The 25,771-nt window shown below is 37.2% G+C and overlaps 1 protein-coding gene across 3 annotated transcripts; it reads right to left on the reverse strand.

Annotated features, from left to right (window-relative positions):
* On the reverse strand, nucleotides 1-25,401 carry Megf8 (multiple EGF like domains 8). Of its 3 annotated transcripts, none has more exons than XM_069133288.1 (25): nucleotides 24,826-25,401; nucleotides 24,280-24,563; nucleotides 23,353-23,516; nucleotides 21,103-21,377; nucleotides 20,600-20,784; nucleotides 19,840-20,179; nucleotides 19,478-19,728; nucleotides 19,132-19,365; nucleotides 18,714-18,998; nucleotides 18,199-18,336; nucleotides 17,840-18,099; nucleotides 16,895-17,455; nucleotides 15,008-16,564; nucleotides 13,279-14,619; nucleotides 12,196-12,620; nucleotides 11,749-12,083; nucleotides 11,449-11,663; nucleotides 11,005-11,284; nucleotides 10,233-10,467; nucleotides 9,632-9,658; nucleotides 9,195-9,510; nucleotides 8,921-9,096; nucleotides 8,420-8,673; nucleotides 7,731-7,918; nucleotides 1-6,273 (listed from the first exon to the last, which is right to left on the reverse strand). In XM_069133288.1, exons 2-25 carry the CDS (start codon nucleotides 24,482-24,484, stop codon nucleotides 5,413-5,415), a joined length of 9,108 nt encoding a protein of 3,035 aa, XP_068989389.1. In that variant the 5' UTR covers nucleotides 24,485-24,563; nucleotides 24,826-25,401; the 3' UTR covers nucleotides 1-5,412. The 3 variants fall into 3 exon arrangements, with proteins under 3 accessions (XP_068989389.1, XP_046465840.1, XP_046465841.1); XM_046609884.2 differs by having other exon boundaries at nucleotides 16,838-17,455; XM_046609885.2 differs by lacking the exon at nucleotides 9,632-9,658 and having other exon boundaries at nucleotides 16,838-17,455.
* Nucleotides 25,402-25,771: the final 370 nt, after the last annotated feature.

Consider the following 25,771-nt stretch of genomic DNA (forward strand, 5'->3'; position numbering starts at 1 on the left):
TTCGGCAATCTCATACTCGTTTATTAACAGATCTCGGAATTCAGACACGATACACTTTAGTAATTACGCACGCATGACCCTCGTCACCTTAGCTCGTATGACTCTTTTTTTTTTTTTTAAATGAGATTTAACATTTCACAACCTTAGTTACAGCGACATATACGAATACGTACATGTACATTACATATTATATTATCTGCATCTGAGCTACTTTTGTTACTTGTTGCGTTAAAGGGTCCTATGCTGGTAATTACCATAATTTTCAAAACGGCCAGTAAAAAAGAATCCAATTCTATGTGATTTGCAAGTTCTCTTAAACCAACGTTCAATTTTTTTCCTTCACTCCTTCGCAATCAGAATTTTACACGAATTTGTGTAATTCAAAATTACGATTTTTACTCTTTCTCAAAGTCTCGCAAGATTTTTAAAAATTTAGTAAACAGTTTGAGAACGAAGTTTTTTTTTTCGTTTTTTTCCGAGAAAAAAAAACTCAACGCCTCCAGACATTTCAAATTTTTATGCTTCGGATTGGAGATTATTATTTATCATTAAAATATCGCAAAGTAACATGATATTCCCAATAAACATTACTCAGCTATACGATCCCTTAACTCCAACTTTGCAACAACACATCAATTACCATCGCGAACCTTCTGCAAACTTCGCTACGGGATAGATGCGTTTAGAATTATTGTTGCTGTGCACATTGTACTACACAATATTACAATATTTACAAAATACGAAAAAAAAAGAAAAAAAATAATAACAATAACATAACATCCATATATTTGTACAATGGAAAAATTGATTGTGTCATTATATGCATATCTACATTGTAGCACGTATTTTTTGTTAATATTATGATTATTGTATCATTATTGTTACTGTTACTGTTAATATTATTGTTATTATTATTATTGTTATCATTATTACTAACCCAATTGAGTATTTTAGGTAACAAAGAGTCACGGTTTGAGTCTCCGAAGGTGCAGGATCCAAAAGGTAAGTGTTATATTACAAAATGAAATACCTAAATACCTTATACTATTTGTATAATACCGTAAGCAGAATGAGATAAAATATAAGATAAATTAAAATAGACGGATTCCTCGTTTTTTCGCTTCTTGTTTTGTTTTTTTCTTACTTTCGTCCAAAGTATAATAATATATTGAACATAGTATAACAATTACCAGGTCCTCGTTCGTACTTTTGCAGAATGAACATTATACGCATAAATCTTTGTACGAAATACATACATGCGGATGGAACACTCTATTCTATGTACTCTGATTAACCCGTGGCATTGATTTCATTAATTTTCTCTGCTTTACAATAGATGAAATGGCACTTGTGCAAACGAGAGATTTTAGATACGAAATTTGTCAACGTCTTCACCAACTTTTTCCAACCGAATGGCTTTTGTACGACTTTGTACGACGATTGTCACCGATGTTTTTTTGGAAGACATAAAAATACGTCAGCTTGGCATGAGCAAATCCAAAATTTGAGCTTCTTTTTTATTTTCTATTATGATTCTTGACGTGATCTTTCATAATTATTTTGACAACAATGATGAATCGTTATTTCGAATTCATCATCCATCTATCAAATTATTGAAGTTTGACTTTGACCGAAAAAGGTACGAACGCCATATGAATGAGTATATCTTTCGACTTTTCCTACTTTTACTTGTCGCCACTTTCCGAGGTATTTGAGGTGAAAAGAAATTTAAATCTCACGTAAGTTTTGCACAACTTGAATGACAGAAAAATATCCTAATTTTTTCATTCTTTGATGCTGATTTCGGTCATTTCTTTACTATTGAAAATTAGTTGTAAGGAAAATATAGAAAATTAGCATAAATAGATATAAGTGGTCAAGTGAATTCCACTAGAGTGCCCAACGCATGTATATAGGTGCGTATATTTACGCATTTTATATGCTGTAGTATCGACGAACACGCATTTCCCTGTTTTCAGTATAGCAGCCTTAATTTGTAAGAACGTAACTTAACCGACCGTAACAACGTATCTTTCGTATATTAATTTTCTGTACTTTGCATTTTCTTTTTCATGTTTTGTGTACTCGTTTTCTTACAGCAATATATCATTTTAAACGCTGTACGATTTACCAAACTATATATCTACATTTTGAAGTTTTCTCATGATCTAGAGACAAAGAGAGCTAAAGAGAAGAGAGATATAGAAAGACGATTTTGCTATCTTTCGATTTCCTTAGTCATCAGATCTGATAAATATTTGAACAATGTCATCTAGTATTCAAAATTTCGAACTGTCAAGCATTGATTTGTAATTTCAGGGACAAATAGTACCCGACGAAAGTATACTCACTGTGAATTTTTAAATCCACCCGTTTTCCGGTACAATTAACGATATTCTTTTCTAAATTTCGTGTTTTAATGGAATTCTTTGGACCCCTTCGAGTTATTTGCAAAATTTCGTGTGTATCAATTTTTGTCCAAAAAAAATTTCAGCTTTTTAAAAAGAACATTATTTATGCCTGATATACTCTCATCGGGCACGACATATCCCTGGAGTTATAAATCAAACGTTAACCATGAGTTACAATCTCGTGTCACCATTCCAAGTTTCGGCTCATATATATTACATTTATCTTATATTATGTTACATGTAAATAATATAATATTGTATACGACATATATGTATACAGGTATTCCACTATAGTACAGTGAAGATATTTTTCTCTTTTTCTCTCCATAAAACACGAGTCACGATTATCTACGCTGAGTTCTTTTTTTGTTTTTTTTTTTTTTTGTTTTTTTACTATAACAGCAATATTACCTCTATTTGTCACATTTCAATAAAATTTCGAAAATTTTTTGCTTTGTATTTACTCTCTTATCTCTTCATCGCCTAGCCGTCTGAGCTCGAATCTACTCGTTTCCATTATACAGAATCTGCTATATATAGAACTATTTGATGTCATTGGAACACGAAACAATTTTTCCCCTTGGACGGGGTAATAAACAATGATAATGTACGCAGTCAATAAAGATCGTTATAAAAAAAAAAATTCCGATCAATGTCTTTTCCACTAAGCACAAAAATCTCGGGAAAATATAAACGTATACGTATATAGGTCATTCCATGCTAAATCGCCGAGTTTTGTTGTCCTTTCAAAACGCCCCCGGTTTTTTTTTTTCAATTGTAAAACATTTCTCCGACTTGAAGTACGTGAAAAGTGGGAGTTTTAAAAACTTCGGGTTTTTCAATTTCTAAATAAATGAACTTCTTAATTTATTTTTGGTATTAAAACTTTCTTCGCGATGCTTGAAAGCCTGTCAAATTTTTCTAGAATTTTCAAAAATTCAAATCGATGTGTTTTTTTTTTAAACCGTTTTCTCAACGTGCCAAAGATGCCGCGACAGATAAAGACCCGCATTTGCACGGGATGCAAGGAAAACTGCAGAAGACGTTGTTTTTTTTTTTAGAATCGTTCAATGGTTTGAAAAAATAAAATCCAAATCATCAACAGGTGTGAATATTCGGAACTCTAAGACAATCGTACGTGAAAATAAAAAACCAGTAGTCTTTTGACAGTGCTATTATCACCTGATGAAGTTTTATCCAAATTGAAGGTGACGTTCGAAACACGGCGATTTGGCACAAAATGCTTCATATATAAATCATCCAATTAAAAAGTAAAAAAAAAACTTCGTCGCCTTGAAAACTACGTTTCATAAAAAAGTTTCATGATTTTAAGGGGATATATTATGGCATCGTTGGCCAGCCAACAAATTTTTTTTTTTTTTTTTTTCTGAGAAAGAAGTAATTGGCGTTTCCCTTTTGTAAAAACTGTAACACACATCGGGAGAAGATCAAACTTTAATTTTTTTAACAATGTCTCAAAGACTGGAGTGACGGGATGACGCGTTTTAAGTTTTCTGATTCAAGGTAAACATGGAACAATAATCTTTTGCCCCTTTTAAAACCATAGAACTTTGATCTGTCTTGTTTTTGTAACCCGCTTATTTTTTGTGATACTCGACATGTTTGATTAAAATGGCACACCCTGTATATTTGTGTGTGCGCACGCCTGTATTTGTATGTGAATTAGCATATCAAGACTTATTCTCATATAGATTTTACCTCACCATTTACACCTCTTACTCTATTATAATATACCTATACACATACTTACATGTATAGATAGACTTAATACTAATTTTTAGTATAATTTTTTAGCGATTAATACATAATTACAGATTGTTGTATATATGTACAAACGTACAGTCCCCTCCACGAGACGGCATTGTCATTATTAGAGAAACGAAAATCAAAAATAACAAGGAATATCATGATATTAATCATAATATAAAATAATATAATATTAATCGTATCGAAGAAACCATAATTACCCAAAATAGAGTGTTGTAAAATAGTTGTTATTCTATATAGGATTTGTGTACCTATATTACGGTCGGAATATTGCCTAGGAATGTCTAAATTCGATTGTAAAAATATTGTATAATTATTTATGTATATTTGTATATTATAATAATTGGCAATAGCCGTTAAAAAGACGGAAAATAAGAACAAAAGAGAAAAAAAAAATAATTGTGGCCTAACTTATTGCTACAAATCACAAAGTGTCGTGTGACTTTAAATATAGCAACACATATTACCTATTATTGAAAAATAAAATCGAATATATTAAAATACTACATAATATTATACACGGGTCAAATTTTTTTTAAAGTGAGCTGTAACCCGCGCATAATCCACATACCAACGACTGTTTCATTTTATGTTTAAAAAATTTCATATCTACAATTAAAATGTTTCAAGAAAGTATTTACATTCGAATCAAAGCAAATTTAGGGACAAAAATTTGAACAAGTGAATTCAAACAGAGAACTTTCATCGAACTGTAAAAAAGTATAGCAGAGCCTATTGTGAAAACTAGGCTTCCATGCATTTGAAAGACAATTTTTCACCACAGAAACGAAACAAAATAATAATAATAATAACAATGACAAAAATTAAATAACATTTAACAGGTGATGGCGCGACATGAGTATTCTTTGTAACAATCAGAATTATATCAGAAAAAAGAAAGATTATTTTTTTTTCAAACTTTCTTCTTTAGCAAAATTTAGTCGCACCATATATACCGAAAAAAACTTATTTCAACAACCCAAATTATATTTGTCGATTGTAAATGAATATGTAGTAGCAATTTCAAAATAAAAGTTTAGCTGCATATCATTGAAATTGTATAAATAATACTAATACCGATAATAATATTAATAATGATAAAAACATACGGACGCAATGATAACTGATAAAGAGAGACAAGAAAAATTGTAGCGACGATAGTAATAATAATGACAATAATAATAGTCATATGGACTTTGTGTAAAATTTATAATTAATTTGGCGCATGGCTATTCCTGCGTCTCAAAAACGCTCTCCCATTAACAGGATGAACACGTGCCAATAAAATGAGAGAACTACCCAGAGCAAGTTTAACGGGTGCCTGTCGTCCTCCAGGTAGGCGAATAAAAACAGTCGCGACAGCGGCAACCCCGTCGTCTGTAGGTTCAACAGCGACAGGTCTGACGTCACTGTGAAAGTTCATCTGTTTACTACGCCGTCCTTTCCTAAGAGGAGAGCTGGGACTAAGACCGCTGCAGCCGTCCCTGTCATATAAAATAGTGGCGGAAGCAAACGGGCGTTTAGCCATGTGCAGCATCTCGACCACGTGTCGTCTCCGAGCGCGCCTGATATCTGCTGCCTGCTTTGTCTTCCAAGCAACTACACACGCTGCTAGGAAAAGGAAGAAACAGGAGAAAAATACCGAGAAAAATACAAAAAGGTCGATATGAAGCTGGTCCTGCCTGAAGAAAATCATGCCGTAAGCGGCTCTGCCGTTTATTTCTGGGCTCGGAGCGTCTATGGCACGAAGTGCTATATGGAATTTTGTCTGGCCAAGCTCGTGCCTGTCCTGTGGCAATGTGAGAACCAGTCTGTTCGTCAGGTTTCTTATCACTAGGAAAGTGTTACGCTGTTCTACCGTCACAAAGGTTGCCAGACCCTCTGCGTAACGTTCCATTACAATGTACTGAGCCGCTGAGTTCCAGTTACTTTCCGTTGTTGTTGTACCGTTCGACTGAGAAGACGAAGATTCTTGAGGGTGGAATTCAACCCTCCGCATCCTGTTGTAAGGGTGATTATCTAACCAGTCGTCGTGATAGTCATTGCGTACTTTGAACCGACTATCCAGCTCGACCTGAGCAAAAAAAAATTATCAAGCCTGTTATTTGATTGGTTTATTCCTGTTTCAACCATAATGTTCACTTATTTCACATGACAAGTGGGCCACAAGTGGCATATTATTTCCTTTGTAGCGCTTGTCATTTTGAAGCTTTCACAAAAAATTTAAACAAGTTTCTAATTTTTTTCGTTACAGTAAAAAAAGTAAATATCAATTGATTAATTATTATATGAATTGTTGATGTTGCTAATATAGAATGAATGTGAAACAATTATTTTTATTGTACTTCCTTGAATTTAGAAATTTTCTTTTATTTTTAAAAAGTATATTATTGGCGAACGGACAGCTTCTCCCCCACAGCCCTAAACCCGCGCCCACGCTCTGACTCCCGCCGACCTACATCCATAAACTTGTATGCGTTTTTTAGATTTTCTCTTTACTTTTTTTCAAGTCAGTAATGTTGGCCAAAGTTGAGTCGGAAATAGAGTCCTACACGTAAAACAGGAATAAAAGTCGATTGTTCCCTTAGGTGATTACTGCCTTCCCAACCCACCTGCGAGAATAATCTTTGACTTTGTTCCATTGTTACATAATATACTATTTATACGCACTTGTGTGAAGATAGGGCCGTACAATTTAATGGACTTGACCGGTCGTGATAGTTAATCTGGTTAATTAGTCAATGGCTTAACCAATTCACTGGTCAAAATCAGTTAACCATCTATGTTGGTCTAAAGATTTAATTGCCTGAAAATTGATCTATATGGACATCAATTAACCGGTTAACTGATCTAGGCATTGACTAATTAAACAGGTTAACTGCCTTGGCTGGTTAAACTGGTTAAACTACATCGCCTATTGAAACCTCAGATAACCAAAGTGATTCAATAAAATGATTCAAAGCCCCTGTGAGGCTGTGTAATAGTTTTATAGAATCCTCGTGATTTGCCTGTATGAATACTTTCGCGATACTTGGATATGTTTGTAAAAATCAGTATATGAATATATGAACTCAGAAAACTGCTTCAGTAACAAGATGAAGTAATAAATGTCGAAGTTTTGTGTTATTGACAGGTAGATATACTGAATGAATTATCTTACACTTGACTCAAATTTGATCAGAGTTGTAAAAAGCATTCATTGTCTCATAGTTGAACTTGATCTTAGAAATAAATCTTCTGTCAATATTATTTTGCAAGCGTTTAAACAACGTATAGTTTCAAGTTTTATCTTAAGTAACTACTGCAGATGACTGTACAGATGTTGTAAATTTTCGTACATAATTATTTGTTAGAAATAGTATTTTGAAAAATATCGACATTATACCAATTTCATATTTCGAAGTGTTGATCAAACTTCATGAGTCGATATTTTAAGTTATACTGTAATCTTGAAAACCTCCTAAGTCTATGCTCATTTTTCTGCGCTCATTTTTCATATTTCTAGATATGTTATGTCTGAATAAAACTTACGTCCTGATATCCCGTAGAGCTGTTCAAACTGACAACAAAAGAGTCGTCTCTGGGACTAAGAAAGAGGTCTAGTGCACCTTGAGTGACATCAACCATAACTCGGATATCAACATTCATGAACCTTGGCTGAACCATGTAGAATACAGTTTGTCCTGGGTTCAGCGGTTTGGGTTTGACTTTGCACTCATCTGAAATAATGGCAAAAAGTTTTAGCAGAAATGCTTGCCGCTTTTTTAATCGATTTTCAGTCATATTCATATATTATTATGTACTTCAATGTCACTATGTGGAGGAATATTTGAATTAACGGAGACATAACGTAATAAGAGGAGTACAAACAGTCGTACAAACCATGTGATCCTCCGGACATAAAAGCATGGTGCAAGTCAACAAGAATAATCATTTATGAAAATATATACCACCGCTAAATGTAATTCACTGATCCAACGATCACGCTTATCTTTCAAAACTTAGATTCAGAAATGTAGTCCGCAAAATTTCGAAAAGTCAGAGATATTTATTAATATTTCCATGATCGTTGATATTCAGTGAAAACAATACTGCATTAATTCGTGGTAGAAATCAATCGTTACATATTTTTTAAAAGTTGTAACAACCTGATATCATCACAAAAACACAACGCAGTCCAAAATATTTCTTTGATGCAAAATTCACGCTATGCAACTCACCTATTAATTTCGAATCGAAGCACATCTTGTTGTCGACAGTAACGGTCTTGTAACATTGGTGACCCATCGTCGGTGTTCCAGCATAATTTTCCCGACACTTACTGCACTGAACCATCCAGCAGGGGGTGGCTCCAGTATTAGCTGCTTTTATCGGACCACTCGCGCAGTTCTGCTCACTCTCTGTATTGTTGCCACAATTACATTTCTCACCTGTCACTGCATCGCACGTATCTCCATGACCGTGACACTCACAGCTATGGGAAAAAAAAGCAAAATTTTAGGAATCTTGTATGAATGAATCAAATAATTCCGTCTAGTTAATTCAAGTCTAGAAGAGAACGCCACAAAAATACAAAGATTTGGCTAGAATATACTTAAAAAGTGAATTTGAAAGAGAGTCATAGATTAAACAAGAGCTATACAATTAGTATGGTATTATACAATTGAGAGTCTAACAAACATAATATTTGTATAAATGAAACCATATTTGCTTCAACTTACGGTCTGCAAACGTCTCTAAGGTCTTCGGTACCCCTAAAATTCCCACTGATGCATTCCGCACACTTATCTCCTTTTGTGTTATTCTTGCACTCGACACATCTCGCATTAGCTATCGGTCCCTCAACTAATTTCTCCATCAACATTTCCGGAGACATTTTTTCTACCTCACTCGGATCCTGAATGAAAGGAAAACGCTATGTAACTCTACTAGTTTCATCAGAGAACAGAAATTTTCGAATGAGTAAATGCACGGCTGTGGACAAACATTACTTACGGTTACAATCATGCTTTCGTTGATACAGACGTGAGTATGCCCACTGCAGTAATCCAAGCAGGGTACACACTGCCCATTGTCCGCCGGATTGCCGACAAACAGTGGTAAGCATTTCTCGCACTGGGGACCCATTGTGTTGTTGTGGCACTCCAGACACACATCCAGTTTATCGGGTCCAGCACAGTTGCTGTGACCGTTGCACTGACACTGAATAGAACAGTTTGCACCCACATAGCCAAAATCGCAACGACAGACATCGGGCTCAATGCACGTGCCTCGGACACAACCTTGCGAACAAACAGGAACGCAGATACTCCTAAAAGAAAGTTACAAGAATGAAATGTGTGAGACTTTTTGGCAAATTAAGAAATTTACTTGTAGGTAATTTGATTGACGAAAAATAGTGTGTTTTTTAAATTATCAAGTAGTTCACAAACCTTCCAAACTCATTGACAGCTGTGGTGCTGCAAAGAAGACAAATAATAATAAATGTTATGATGTTCTCAAATTCACATGATTATAAACTCAGGGATAAAATTGAGAAAACATTAGGGTGGTCCTTATGTGGAGCTTGGAATTTTTTTTTTTTTTTTTTACGAAGTCCCTCAAAACTGTTTGAAATCATTAAAAAAAAATCTGTGTAAAATTTCAAGCCGCTACACCTATGGGAAAACATATAAAACTTTACACAGATTTTTTTTCAATAATATAGAACAGATTTGGGGGACATCATAAAGAAAAATTTTCCGACTCCCAAATAAGAATCACTTTAAAAACATGACTGAGTTTTGCAGGATGTACAATAAGTAAGCAAGTGAAAATTTCCTAGAGTTTCAAAAGAAAAGTTTTTCAATTTTCAGTCAAGTTTATCTTGAACCACATTTGCATAGTTGATGAAAAAGTCAACTGGGCACCAGCAAGTGTACGGAGAGAGTAAAATTCAGCGATTGAAAGGTGTTGATCCTAACAGGATTAGTACCAGATAATGATATTCCCGATTGTATAAATATACTTTAATTCAAACAAGTGAACTCGTACTTTTCAGACTTGTATCCAGAACCACAGATGCATTTGAATCCCTCTTCCATATCGACGCACTGTTCGCTTCGTGGTGAGCAGGTGTGATGACCATTGTTGCACTCGTTTTCTGGAGGGCAGCTCACATAGTGCCATGAAAATTTCGGAGGAATAACTATGGCTGGTATAGGCATTGTTGCATTGTCTTTTTCTTCAGTAGAATCAGATAGTTGCGGTACAGAAGCTGGTGTAGTAGCTACAAATGAATCACAAAATCAAAACAAGAAGAAAAATAAACCAAATCTCTTAATTTCAAATGCTATATCATGCCTGCCAGATGTTTTAAAAAAATTTCTTGACCCTCAAGTCAAAGATAAGTAAGTCCAATTTTTCTCAAAGGGGTATATACGAGTAAACGAGTGACAAAGTGGGTGAATATTGAGAATTCATACCTCGACAAGCAATTATTCTATTCAAAAGTATGTAGATCAAATTTCATTCACATATTTTTCGAATTAGAATCAATTCATAGGAAACATTGTTATTGAGAATAATGTCAATCATTTTGGACGGTGATCGCCATACTTTTGAACAGACCAAACCCCTGTGGAATTGAATAATTGATTTTGAGGATATAAACTCCCAAAATTCATCCACTTTTTCAACGTCTACTTGTTTTACACCCCTCTTAACCAGATCCAATTTGCAAACACTTATAAATCGTGGTATATCCATCACACGCGTGAGTGCATTGAAAAATTTCAAGATGTACAAGAAAATAATGTTTACGCACGTGTCTCCGGCGTTGCATATAACTGGTCGTATAACATCTCACAGGTTCCACCAGCTGGATGTTCCGCAGGGGCTTCAAGGGATCCCTCGGTACATATTCCTTGCCCTGTTATGTTTTGGGAATCAAGTGAGCACCATCCGCAGTGCGCATGTTTCAAACAGGTACTGCATTGCTTAAAAGTTTCACACGGCTCGGGACAGTGATCAGAATCTGCCCCTCGAAGCACCAAACCGCACACACCTCCAGCACAATAAAGAGGTTGATACGAAGGCGAGATGCACTAGGAGAAGGGAAAGAATTGTTCTCGCAAATTAGGTGTATAAAATAATAAATAGGTACCTATATCTTTTTTCAGAGTCTGCATCACAATGCAATATCCATTATCATATACTCGATTAATTATACGTGGATACAAAACTCGAATCATAATCACTATATCTTTACCTCGTTTAGCTGTGTTGACCATCGACATTCGCTCCATCCACCTTCAGCTCCTGTGCCCTTAAGACAGTTCTTACAATCCTTATGATCACTGCATCGGCTGTCACACTGATCCTGCGGAGTATTTTTCATTTTTATGCTGGATCTGTTGAATATATCTTCAGCGACGCAATTCCAGTCATACACAGGTTCTGCGGACACTTTGATGCCGAGCTCAACTGTGAAAGCAAATAAAATATGTCAATAGAAGGACGTTGAAGAAGTTTGTAAATCGAAGAACTCGAGATTTTTGAAACTGCTTACAAGTTTTTAATACTTGTCTGGTCCAGACACAGTTCCCAAGGCTTTTACACTTCTCACAATCACTAGCCGGACATTGCCTCTCTCCGCATTGATTGACATCGCTTACGGAGAGATTACACTTTTTCTGATCATTGCATTCCTTTTCTGCTGGTATGCACTTTCCATGTGGACAATTTTTACACCATTTACAGACAGGCTCATCTCCTTTGAAATAAGGCCACTGCGCCAAACACTCGGTACAAGTTTTAAAATTCGCACACGTCCTTGACGCCATCCAGTCCGCGTTACAGAATAATCCATTAGACCGCTGTGCCTGTGTGACGTTAACGTCGCACCTAAGAAGAAATAATAGAGATCGTTACTCTATTTCTAATCTATTTATCACATTTAACCATATGAAAAGGCATAAGAAAGCCCTTAAATCACATTCCATTTAATTATACTAACTTGTCTTCTTTATTGTCAAGATTTTCATTAGAGAAACAGTAAGTCGCATTTGTCCCTGATAGAGTGGTGACGGCGCAGAATGAGCATCCAAAATATTTTCGACAGGTTGGTTTATCTGTCCAAAGACTGCAAAGATCTTCAGGTATGTTTATCAGCGTTACGTGACTTTTAATTCCACCGTCAAATCCTCCTACGACGTAGATAGCGTTAGTTTCTGGGTCTGCATGCGTCATTGCGTGAGCATAAGCAGGAGGTGGTGGTGTTCCTATGATCTCCATGTCTGTAGTTATCAAGCGTATCCATAGATTGCACGAATATTTGTAGGCTATTAACGAATCTGTCGTATTACGTGGATACTGACGACCTCCAAAAATTACCATATACTCATCCGTTGTAACCGCAGAGTGAAGAAAACGAGCTTGTGGCTGAAAAGTTAGAAATACAGACATCACATACTTCGTTTTCAGATATCCCCAATTTAGTCAAGATTTTATAGTTCTTCATTAGAATTAGCTGTAAAATTCAGTGGCTCAATTTCTCACGATTCACCAATTCTCTGCAATGCAATTAATGAACTGTCTGTGAATAATAATTGCATATTCTACTGTTCGAAAGACATTATTCTGCAAGCGAAAATAAGAATTTTAATATACTGAAACAATCACGGAAAATGTTGCCCGCAAAATAAACTGTTATTTACTAATTGCAAAATCCCAGTAGAATTTTTGAGTATATCTTATTCCAAAACATTGTCAAGTTAGCATGGATATTCCTTGCTTATGGTAATGCAACATTTTTTGAGTTAATTTTGACATATTTTATGAAACTTAAAATTGGTATGAATTAGTTGCAAATATATAATAGTGGAATGAAACGTTTCATAATTTGAATTTGGCGGTGCATATTACTTGGAAATTTATAACTGTGTAATGGATAAAAATGGAAAAATTCTAAAAATCATATGAAATTCCCTGTAACTTCGCTATCTTCAAATTTTCTATGACCATTGAACACCACTATTTACAGTAAACGGTGAAGTTTCTCACCGTAAATAAAGTATTAAACAAATTATGGGTGGCTTACCAAGCTACTCCCATCAGTTAGTTCATCAATGAATGGAGGAAGCACAGACCAAACCCGTGTTTTGTAATTTAACGCGTAAAGTTTGTTGGAGATGAAGGTTCTGTTTATGGAATAGGTATATCCTCCGAACACGTAAAAACTCTCGGATCTTGCATGATAAACAGTCGAATGCCCGTAAACACCCAACGGACCATTTCCAGTAGTATTAATAGTGTCCCATGTCTCAGACTCCAAATTAAACTCCCAAACGGTCTCAAGATATCCATATTTCGGGCTAAATCCACCAACAAGTATCAGACTTTCCGATTCTCCATCTCTCCTAAGGGTCAAAGTGTGTCCAGCCAATGGAGGTGGTTCTTTTTTAGAAGCATCCTGAGAAATATGACTCCATCTCTGATTTTGCAGACTAAATTTCCAAAAGTCATCTAGCGTGTTGTTAGACAACCCTTGCACACCCTCCTCCTTCACCGAAAGACCACCATAGACGTAAATCTGCTGTCTACTGTGAACTATTTCTGCGGCATGGAAGTATCGTCCTTGAGGCATCGACGCCTCGGATGTTGACTCAACGGTAACCGGCATCCAAGTATTGTTTTTCGTATCAAACAGTCTGATATCATTGAGGGGTCCGTTACTGAGAGAATAGCCACCAAACATCCAAAGGCTTCCTCTGCGATCGGCGACGAGACTATGGCCAAATCTGGGCAAAGTTTTTCGAAGATGATCAAGATTGTCAGCAAGGTATTCCGAGTTAAATAACTCCGTAAAAACCAATTGGTTTTCCTTTATTTTAACCGAACAATCGCGACCCCCATATCCAGAGGTACAGGCACAATGACCGTAGCTCTTATCGCATATGCCTTGTTTCTTCAACGCAGTACAATTGTTTGGACAGAGTTCAATGTCGCAATTTATACCAACGAATCCAGTTTTGCACAAGCAGTTACCATTTCTGCACTCTCGATTGTCAGGGCAATTGTTACAAGTCATAACGACGTAGCTTGCGTTGAAACCTTCAACGTCGTCGAGCTGCTTATAGTGCACAGTTAGAAATCCTGATTTCGCTTCAACAGTCACAGGGTAGTTGGTACTCTCTGTGCAATAAACGCCAAGGAGTTGACTTTGGTGGCTAGTTGTGGTGGACACAAAATCAGGAAGACCATCATAAACGTATACACTGTTTTCCTGGCAGCTTATATCGATATCGTCATGAAGCGTAAATTGTATAACACTTTGTATACTTGGCGTCATTGTGTCAGGAGAAAGTCCGGATGCTGGGCTCACTATCCAGAGACATTCTCTGGTCGGTGGTCCTCCTTGTTGCGTTTCCAAAAGAGCTACCTGAGAATAGGATTGCACATTGCAATACAAAATATACAGTAACAATCTCAGTCAACAAGATTTTGTTACTAGGTTTTGTATTGTATGAAAATAATTGTTTTTCCCCAAGAATTATCAACTACCTTACAAAATCAAATCTAGAACGTTATATTAATAAATAATCGTACGGTTGCCAGGTAGTGATTTTTCATATAACGTTTTAAGTATACAGTAAAGTATAACGTCATTATTAAAGACAATAGACAGCGGGGTGTCTAAGAATCAATGGCATATCAAGTTCCCTGACATTTACCGGTTCTCCAAAAATTCTCTGATGCTAGACACCCTCAATTAAAATCTATAAAATTTCCCAGATTTTTTCAGTTTATTATAAAGTTAATTCTCATACCTGCGAGTGTCTGCTTCCCAGTCCCTGTCTTCCGGCAGTTTCACCACCTAGCATACCCCTGGCCATGCAGCCGTAATAGCACATTCCTCCGTTCCTCGGATCCCCATAGTACCCCATTTCACATAATTCACAATTATTTCCTTTGGTGTTATCCCTGCAGAAGCAAATCCCAGTCTGTCGGTCGCAAACGCCACTATCCTTATCGCCATGTTCGTTGCAATTGCACTTGCTACACCCCAAGCTTGTGGTAGCATTTCCAAAGCTCCCAGCCTTGCACTCTTCGCAGTATTTTCCAGTCGTCCAATTTTGGCACTCGTCGCAAACACCAGGACCCTGAACGCAAGTGGAATGATTATAGCATCCACAGTTGGTCCTACAGTCTGGTCCAGTCCATCCCAAATTACACTCGCACTTATAATCGGGTGCTTCACTGCAGTATCCGTTAACACATTTTTCGTAACAAGTTTTGGTGCAGTTTTCCCGTCCGTCTCCATTGAAGCCTCTCTTACACTGGCAACTGAAACTCCCATGGGTGTTTGTACAGGCGGCGTTAGGGTGACAATCGTGAAGGCCGAGATCGCACTCATCGACATCCGGGCATTGGGCGTAGGCCCATCCAGCGTCCTCGGGATTTAGAGTAGAGTTTTGTCTGGCATTAATGGCTGCGCTGCAATTTACATGGGGCTGATTGAAATCACCTTGAACACAGACTCCTGTGATAGGATTTTCCAAGCTGTAGCACCAGCCACAGCTCAGGGAATGAAGACAACTCGAGCAGTTTGCGTGTCGCCCGCAGCTCTTGCACTGATCAATACCAGTCAGTGTTGAACTCGACCTTGAAGTTATTCCCATCAAGCCGGCCTGGTCCATCCACTCTCTGCAGAGACCAAACTGATACTCAGATGTATAAACTGAGAATGAAAAACACTCTTGTGTGGCCTCGCACCAAACGCATCGTCCTCTTTCATCGAGGCATTGGGTACAACTGGACCTCTGCCTACACGGTACAGGGCAGCGATCAACGCTAGCGACAGCATTAGGTAGACGGCCAATTCTTGCGCATTTAGCTTCCTCGGTCCACCACTCGCACAGATTGCTTCCAACACACGATTCACATGAAATGTAATTAGAGCAATTGGCACAGGTTGAAGGTGTTATAGTGAGGTAGTGCCATTCGCTTATTGGCTGTCCATCGTCGTCCCACTCAACGTTAGCTGCGCAGTTTTCAGTCTCGTTCGATGATCTAGACATGCACTTGTTCGTTATTTCGCACCACCCACAAGACGAATCTGTTAGACAGTGAAGACAGTTATGGTACTGATGACAGGAGCCGTTTTGGAACGGTTCGAGGTATTCAAAGGTGAACACTTTTGGATTCTCGTTGCGTTTGTTGTGCGTTATTTCCATTTTACTGGCATAAGCATAGTTCGTCGTTACCATACGTCTTGACTCAAAGTCTAGGAGATAACGACCTGGTAGCAACATCGTTGGGTTTCCGTCTGGCCAGTTTGTGGGTATGCACTGAGATGCCTCGGCAGTCAGATTAGCAACTAAAGCCTTGAGGAATAGGGAAAAAACAAAGTGTTTTACTCACAAGTTAAGGTACGAATAAAGAAGTTGGTGAAATTTTTTTAAATGATCAGTAATGTAAAAAACTATTAAGTTGTGATATTTCTTAAGAAGTGGCTTTTGATGATAACTTCCAAAAAAAATGACTAATTTTAGTAGCTTCAATGAAAAATCTCAAACTACCTCACTTTAATTTTTGTAAATTCTTAAGATATTGACATTTGCAGAGCAAAAATTTGATAATCTTCATAACAAACTCACCAACTCTCGAGCGTCGTCGCTGTGCGATACGTGAAGAGTTGCACTATTATAGCTTACGCAAATCTTTAGATGTTCGGCGGTGCTTTCCCAGACAGATTGAGGTGGTCTGAGGAAGCCAAGCAGTCTAGCGATCATTTCTCCACCAAGACCAGACTCTGTTTTGGCCCCTTGCATTGACGGTACGTTAAAGTCGACGGTAGTCGCATTGACGATAGCTACAGAATCAGGCTGGCTAAAATTAACCGGTGGTTTATACTTGAGAAATGTTAGTCCAGGACGTCGATCCAGTTCTCTGCACTCCTCGACCTTCGCAATTTCCGTCCCCTTTGAACCCCACCATCCGGGTATCTGAGATGCTGTGTCTTCCCGCAGACCGCACACACCATAATTGTCGTCCTTGTGGTGGCATCTTGCGTTCTGAACGCACCATGTACACGTACCGAGATTCAATTTGTTCGAAACTGAAGTTCCACCCCTTGCGCTTGTTCCCCAACGACCACCTGGCTGTCCATGAATTAGACACGAATGACAATCTCCCAACGCTGGACAAATGCCGGGACATCTCGTCGTTTGTAAATTTGTGGTGCAGTTACTACCAACAGTTCGACCGTAGCAAGTCTGAAAATATTTCGTTAATTTTATTGTTAATTCACAATTAGAAAAGCTTCATATAGTCCTTATATAGTTCAGTGAGCTTGATATTCAAGGTACTCTAGCTATTTCTGTTTTTTTTTCTCAATTAATAAGATTTTGTGATTTTTCTCAATTGCACAATTTCCCTGATAGCTAGACGCCACAAAATCATTCGAACTTGAACATCAGCAGCTAGATTAAAGCATTTATGAAAAATTTCTTGCATAGCGGAAAATACGATCTTGAAACGATCAAATTTTGAAACCTCAATCAAAGATTTGTGGAGTAAAAGCAAACTTTTTCGGTCAATCTAAACACACAGCTCCCACACAACTGTATACTTGAACATAAAACATTATGACAACCAACCTCGTCAGCGGAGCACCAACCACATTCAGGATTAGCCGCGCAATCTGCAAGGCGTTTATGCCTTGAGCAAATTTGTTCTGGTTCAATATAATCGCCATCTCTGGGAGCCAGCATCGGTGGCAAAGTATAAGCAAGGAGGTCTGCGTTTACATTGCCATGATAACCGCCGACAAGGAGCAACGTATTTCCATTCCTCACATCCGCGGCATGAGCGAAGACTCCCTGTTGTTTGGGATATTGAGAGTGGGGAGATGAATCTGCTGCAATGGAATAGAAAAAAAATAGGAAAGGTTAAATAGTTCAGTTTGTATAAATACAGTTGAAGAAATTAATTGATTTGCACATCAATTTCCACTTACATTTATCGCTCTGTCCTAATATGTCGTGACTAACCCAAGCGTGACAGCCAAGATGGTAAAGGTACATCTGATTGCCGTAGCAAATTTCCTCCTTGTTATGCCTATGAGAGTATCCACCAAATACGACCAGGTAATTTCCTGAAGGTTTAAATCAACAATTACTGTTTTTGAAATGTTTTCTTCTTTGAATGGCTTCGTCAATTTTTAGTCACGAGAACCAGGATACAATAAGCCAGATCCAAATTATGATCAGTATAAACTCTATTGCTAGTGTTTTATTTACGCTATTTCGTATGCTACAAGATTCACGTTATGAATTACTAGAAGCCATTTTCCTTCAGATGAGAAAAATAAAATAAAAAATTAACGTTCGAGTCGAATAAGAATTTAGAAGAATAACGAATTTTTTGATACTCTATTATCAGTGTAATATTCCCTAAAAAAAAAAAAAAGATGATTCCAGTCCTGTTACCTCAATCAAATTGTTGAACATGACTAAATTGATAAACGATTACCTATGATAGTGCTTGTGTGGAAAGCACGTTCCCGTGGCACATACGTATCCCTCAGAGGAGCTCTTGGATAATGGATCTCCGACCAGACCTTTCTGTCAAGTTGAAAAACGAACATCCTGTCGGAAAGTTTGCTGAAACGAGCCACACTCGCGACAACGCCACCGTAGATCAGAAGAGAATTTGTGGGTTGATGGTAAACTGTACTATGTGCTACAACACGAACATCCAACTCCTTGCCACCCCTGGGACGCACTTCTCTCCACCTTTCCGATGCGGTCTCGTCAGCTAAAAATGTAGGAATAGACAAGTAGAATATTTATATTGTAAATTTAAGATATTGAATCTTGTAAAATCGTTGTTACTTTGATTGCAAGTTATAAATAACTATTGTTGAATTGATTTCATTCCAATTACTTACACAAATTTAGGCTAATTTTATAAAGATTCGATGAGAATTCTCCATCAATTGTACTTCCCCCGAATAAATATATCTCATCGTTGACTAGAGTTAAGGAATGTCTTGTCAATCGAGGAGGATAAAATGGTGAGTTTTTGGCACGCAGAGTCCAAGTTCGTTTTACTACATCGTAATGCCAAAGTTCATTAGAAAGTGAACCATCTTCAACTTTACCGCCATATATGACAAAGCCACCTGAGAATAAACAAGAAAACTTCATCAGTTCAATTCGTATTGCAAACCTTAATTCTTTGCTGCTTGAATTAAAAAGTGATTACAGTTAAAAAATATTCAATAAATTACCAACCTTCGTATCTGCAAGCAGCATGACCATATCTCGAAGTGGGTTTTGGTAGCTCGTCAAGATTCTGCGTCGTACAATCTTCTTTAACTATTGTAGATTCAGTCGTGAACTTGGGCTCAATAATTTCCTGAATGTAAGGATTTTCGTCCAATGGATTACTTGCGGATATTTTATCTTCCCAATTTGACATATCATCATCAGTCTTTGGGGCAGGCTCATCTGAGTCTTCGTCGAGTTCAGCAAATCTGGTATATCTTGTCAAATGCACAAATTTTGAAATAAGATCAACATATCATAAAAAACAAATAATCAACATGCAACCAAATTCAGATGAAAATCAGTCATATTGTTTTAAAATCGAATACCGTGGTCTCGGGCGCCGTGTGAGATGCTTTCGCCTCAGTTTTTCGTTCCTTTCATTTCTCTCTCGTCTCTCCCTGAGTTCCTTTTCCCTTGCCTCCTGCTCTTTCCTCTCTCGTTCTCGATGTTCAGGGGTATTTCTTAGCTCTCTCCATCCATGTTGACCAGCCTCAACAGTTGCTCTGTGCCTCAAACTAAATGTGCTGTTATCTTTGATACTATAGAGAAGATTTCTAAAAAACGATGTCGGACGTAGGCCGAATCGCTCTTCACCACCAGGGCCGGCTTTCTCTAGCTCGCTTGTTATCAGCATTGGATCAAGATAATCAGGCGACGATGCTCCTTCTGTTGAGCAAGCAAGGTGTGTTCTCGTTTACTAAAAATGATTATTACATTTTTCGGATCTCACACTAAGTTAAAGTGTAAAATTTTAAGACTGCATAAACGACTTTAGCGGGGCAGGGCACCAGAAGGGGGCTGGAGACAATTTATTCCACACACACACCCTCTATGATGTTTGGTAAAAAGATGCTGGTCAAAAAAAATATATAATCTCTCTTTTATTCTATGTTTGAATTGAATTGTGTATGATTGAGTTTACAGCACACTTACTAAGTTCAATAATGGATTTTAGAATTGAAACAACATGAATTACAAACAATGATTGGAAAAAATGTAAAGTAAGACATAAGAAGCACTGTTATGCGATCGTCATCACTGATATAAGTTTTTTAGCGGCAAGTTTCAAGAGGAGTTCCAACTCACCAAGGACCACTCCATATTCGTCCTCCCATTGGCTGTTAGAAAACCGATATACTTCCAAATTTCCAAGTATGTGATTCAGATCATACCCCCCAAAGACGTAAAGAGCATCCGTCTCATTGACATAAACAGCAGTATGAGCTGCACGAGGAGTCATACCGCCTTCAGAATGTGACAGCCAATGCCATCTGAAATACAGATAGCAAAACAACGGTAACCAGGGGCAAAGAAATATGAGTTTCTTTCATCGATTCAAAATCTTACTAAACTCAATGAAAACTATTCTTATTTAGACCTCCTTGCAAATATATCTTGTGACCGCATTGTTGGAAGATTCAATATTGAAAATTCCCAGATCTGAAGAAGTTTTCCTGTGCAAATATGTCATTTCTAAATTATTGCAGTAATTTTTATGAACGAAATGAAATTAGTTATGCATCACGAGATGAACATGGAGTTGGGGAAATAAAACAGAGACATTACGACATGAAGATAATAAAACATACCTATTGCCGACTGCATCTCTTCTGTCCAGTGAGCAGGATTGTCCTGAGTATCCACTGTGACAGAGGCATCTTCCTCTTTTGCATACACCACCTCCACATTTGTCTGGGCAGAGAGCTCTCGAACAGTCCTTACCTCCCCATTCGCTTTCACAAACGCATGTGTTCTGTAGGCACACTCCATGGCCTGTGCAATTGTTTGGGCAATTTGTGACTGAGAATTCTGCTTGAAATCCATTGAGCACATAGTTAGTGTCGCTGTACAATAATATCAGCATCTGCAATCGAAAGGTTTTTCCTAAAATTTAGTTAAATTCATTTACTTCATTATCAATCTGAGATTTCAGTTGCTTACAATTGATTGGTTTGTTCTAAAAAGGTATGTAAAACTTGTGCAGGATTAATTACTTTCAATGTGAAAAACTCACAGCAGAATTCATTTTTGAATGAATGTTTCAGAACTTAGTCTGTTCGGTTTACCATTAGAATACTAATCGGATGTTAAACATGTATGTATGTATAGTGCGATATAAAAACCAGTTCTAAGACTAAAAAAAAAATCTCATTTTATTTCGAAGATAATCGTATTAATAGCAGAGTGAATTTTTACTAAATTGGTTTGGTATCAAATGATTACTTGCAATGGTTTGCCCATGAAAAACAAAATAATAACAGAGAGAAAACATTTATTATTAAGAATAGGCCTCAGGCAACAGAGCAAAATTTTTCCATCCATTTTCCATAAGCTCAGTATCTAATTGTATTATATTTGATAAGTTTCTCAATACATTAGCACATCATTGTCTGAAGCGACTAAAGGAGGATCTGTTAACGCTGTAAGTTCATTAAAATTTCATTCCTGTTCGATGAGACTATAATAAAAACCGATTGAAAAATAACATTACGATATCAAAGATTACACAAAATTTTCATCTGTCAACTTGAGCTGATAAGGTAGTATCTAGTAAAGTAGTCTATAACAATAGTAGTAGAGTAGCTGACGCTTTTTGAGTCACAATTATTAGCAATGATTGCAGTCATTGGTAGCATTAGTGTTATCACTATTGAATTTAATTTGTAAAAACAATGAAAAGTGTTAGGACCAAATTACTAAATGTTTAAATGTAACAACACCAGGCGAATGCTTTCCTAAAGTGTGGCAATATGTTTTTAAAAAAATTGGATTTTCTACCTATATGTCTACTTGTAGGATTTAAAAAAAATGCAGTTTCTATTCTATAGCATTCATTTTTGAGATAAAATAGTGGCGCATGATCATCGTCTGCCATTATTTTCAGATGCACATTTCCAATAGTTACAAAGTAGTCGAAATATTGGGAAAGGTGTTAGTTCTGTAACTTCGTACTGTTTTTCATTCAAACAATCTCAAGATTTCATCATCAATTTCATTTTCCCACCTGTAGATAACTTCAGATATCCGATCGGATGATACGTAATCACAGTATTTATTACTATCGTAAATCTTTCATCGTAAACTTAATCAGAACCAAGGATCACATCAAGTTTGAATAACGGTAAATTTGCATAATTAATCTAGACGAGTTTCGCACAGTTATAATCAGATACATTTAGTGAAGTAACAGAATTTTCTACATTGCAATCAAATCATGCTAGTAACTTTGTGAAATGTTTGGTTTTGCCCATTAAACTTCAACGAGTCAGGTTTTTTAGTGAAAAATAGTTTTTTCTGCATTTCTTATTTAAAACTATTTCAATAGGTAATTTAGAACAAATTCATTCTGATAACAGTATAGATAATAGTACAATACGATAAAACAAAAACTAATAGCGAGCAAAACTACAACAGTACATAATTGGGAACAGAGTGAGAAGCAAGATAATTAAGCTGAACGCAAGTAGATAAGCAAGGATTAAAAAAATGCAAAAATACAGCAGAACAGAAGCAATGACGCTGAATCTTCACATCAAAACCACCTCATTGTCAGTGCGGAATAGGGAGGTGAAATATATCAATGTACAAATGAATATAGAAAGATGTAGCAAAGTGATGATGTTTTCGAATTGAGCGGATACAAAAGAATGTATATAACAAAGTATGTATTTTTGTTTCTTTGTTTCTTCACTCAAGACGACAGACAATTTTACAAAAACAAGTTGACGTGTTTATTTATCTTGTGATTGTCAGTTTTGAAATGATCAGTTTTTAAAAAACTGACTCATTGACGTGCGAAGAAAATTATAGTAGTACTAAACGAATGGTGATTAACTTACGTAGCCAGAGGATGAAGTGACGTTTTGAGGCCCAGTTTTGCCACTGAAGCTGCCTAGTAAGGGAGACCTAAATGAATCCCCGTCATAAACAAAGACGTAATCGTAACTGCATTCTGTTTCCATTGTTCTGAAGATGAGCGTAATAAACTGGCGACTGTTGTCAGCTGCATAATAAACAGAATTAAATTAAATATGAAATGCTTATCTGTTACACATCATTTTTATCATGGTTCACAGAATACTTGCTTGGGTTTAAAAAATCACTACCAATTTAGCATATCTAATTGTACAAGGATTTGAGTATAGATGTGTATGACAAAATCCACTATACTGAATGAAAATTGAATCCCTGATTTTTTCACTTTTTCTTGAAACCACATTAAATTTCATTCTTCTCAGTACATAATGAACATACTATACAACTTATGGAAAATATTCAAGAACTTCCACTCTGAAGTCTTCCAAAGATTCTGTGATAAGAATTATTTATTGCTACATCAGTAGAAACTAGAGGACCGGTGTGGCTAAACATTGAAGCATGAAACTTTTCTTTAAATATTAACAATATTTTTATCCCTACAAATATTTTTAGACATCTGCCGAGAGAAATATGATTTAATAATTTCATGATGAGAGAAACACAAGAAATTGAGCTATAGATGACACGTGACTTACAGCGACCTCTTACAAAAAAAAGTGACCCAAATTAGGTCTAGTGAGCTTAGTGGGCGGTCAATAATTAAGCAGCATTAGTAGAGAACAAAGAATGACTCTTCGCAAGAGGACATTGATTCTTTGAGAATGTTACAAATTCTGGATGTTTTTTTGATCAGAGATCCGTCAAAATTCCCAAAATTTCAGCAATTGACCTGTGTTCTTCAACTTCTTAAGTAGCGATTACACACTATTTTTCAGCATCTTTATTACCCTTGATCAACCACTCGCAGTGCGAATCCTGTGTGTAGTTGGAGCCTGTAGGACCATCGGTAATGATGCCCCACGAGTCTGTGAAGACTTTACGAGTTTTGTCGCACGGAACTTGCTTCTTACTCGCCTGGGGTGCTAAATTGATGCCTCGAAAGAGGCAACCCCATGTCGCCAGCCATATTCCGATAACCTTAGTCCACCACATCACGGCTCATAGGTGCAGATGTCGATAGTAAAGATAATGGGCATTGTAAACTGACCAGATCTCAATCGTCGCTTTCTTCCTGTCGGAGAGGATGCAAGAGATAAAAAATAGAGAATGAGAATAATAGTAATGTCGAGAAGTAAAGCATGGGAGGAAGGAAAGCAGAAGAAGCAGAAGGTGAGAGGTAAAAGTGTAACGTATGTATGAAAGGTGATTTTCACTTGAAGTAAAGTGTAGATCACTTCGTCTGACCGTGAATATACCGCAAGTTAGGCTAGTTTTATTCCGATTGTTGCGGCAAGTTATTGCGAACGAGTTGGGAGCGTGGAATACTTACGTACCTGTGTAATTTTGTTGATACGCAGAACGTATACATAGGCGATCGGGCGTAGAAGAGGGATAGCGATTCCTCGTCCAGTTACTGGCGCCAAGGTTAACAGGTATTTCTTCCCATCTCGAGCCAGCCAAGCAAGCGAGCGAGCGGTCGAGTTGGTTCTTGGTTAATTAATACCAGTACCGTGAAATGCAATCATTATCAAGGCTCGTGGCAAACAGCTTACTCGGTTGTTTTTGGGGGGATCGAACAAGAGCAGTTTTGCCTTGGTATTTTTCCCGCTCCGCCTTGTGTTTATTTCGAAAAATTGCTCAAACCACTAGTGGTTATGAAACTCAATCGGCGAAAGTCACGATCACTTAATTCGTCGTTTGGCTACAATTTGTAACTTGTAAATACACGCTGTATAGCCTCAAGCGATGTCTCACTCCTCTTTACACAACTGACATCCACTGACACCTTGAATGTTTTTACGGGCTCTCTCTCGATTCTCACTCAGTCAATTCTCGGAGTGGGAGCATCCCACTACTTCTGTTGCTGATCTGCTGCCCCGTGGTGTATTAGGTGTATACTTATACTGACCCACGGTCTTGCAATTTCAGACTGTGGCCGCAGCTTGTTGGGGCGCTGCTGCTAATTCACAGTCATAGACTTATAGAAATAGATAGTATTCTTTTGTCCATGCTGTGCACCAAGCTGAAGCCGTAATTAGAAAGAGTGAGCAACGGCTGGAGCTGGACTTCTCACTATAATCATGACTTGGAGGGGGAAACACATGACTTATATAAGTGTACCTCCCCAGTTGCCTCGCTGCTTTCTTCGCCAAGTGGCTGCTCCCCACTCTTTCGATGGTGCAGCAGAAAGGTCCGGCTTCAGCTGTCGCTCCTCTTTCTAATTGTGGTTTCAGCTCGATGTACAGACCGCGCAGTCTATCTCTATAGTCTATGGTCCGG

Source organism: Neodiprion pinetum, chromosome 2 (assembly GCF_021155775.2).
Source record: "Neodiprion pinetum isolate iyNeoPine1 chromosome 2, iyNeoPine1.2, whole genome shotgun sequence".
Taxonomy (NCBI): domain Eukaryota; kingdom Metazoa; phylum Arthropoda; class Insecta; order Hymenoptera; family Diprionidae; genus Neodiprion; species Neodiprion pinetum.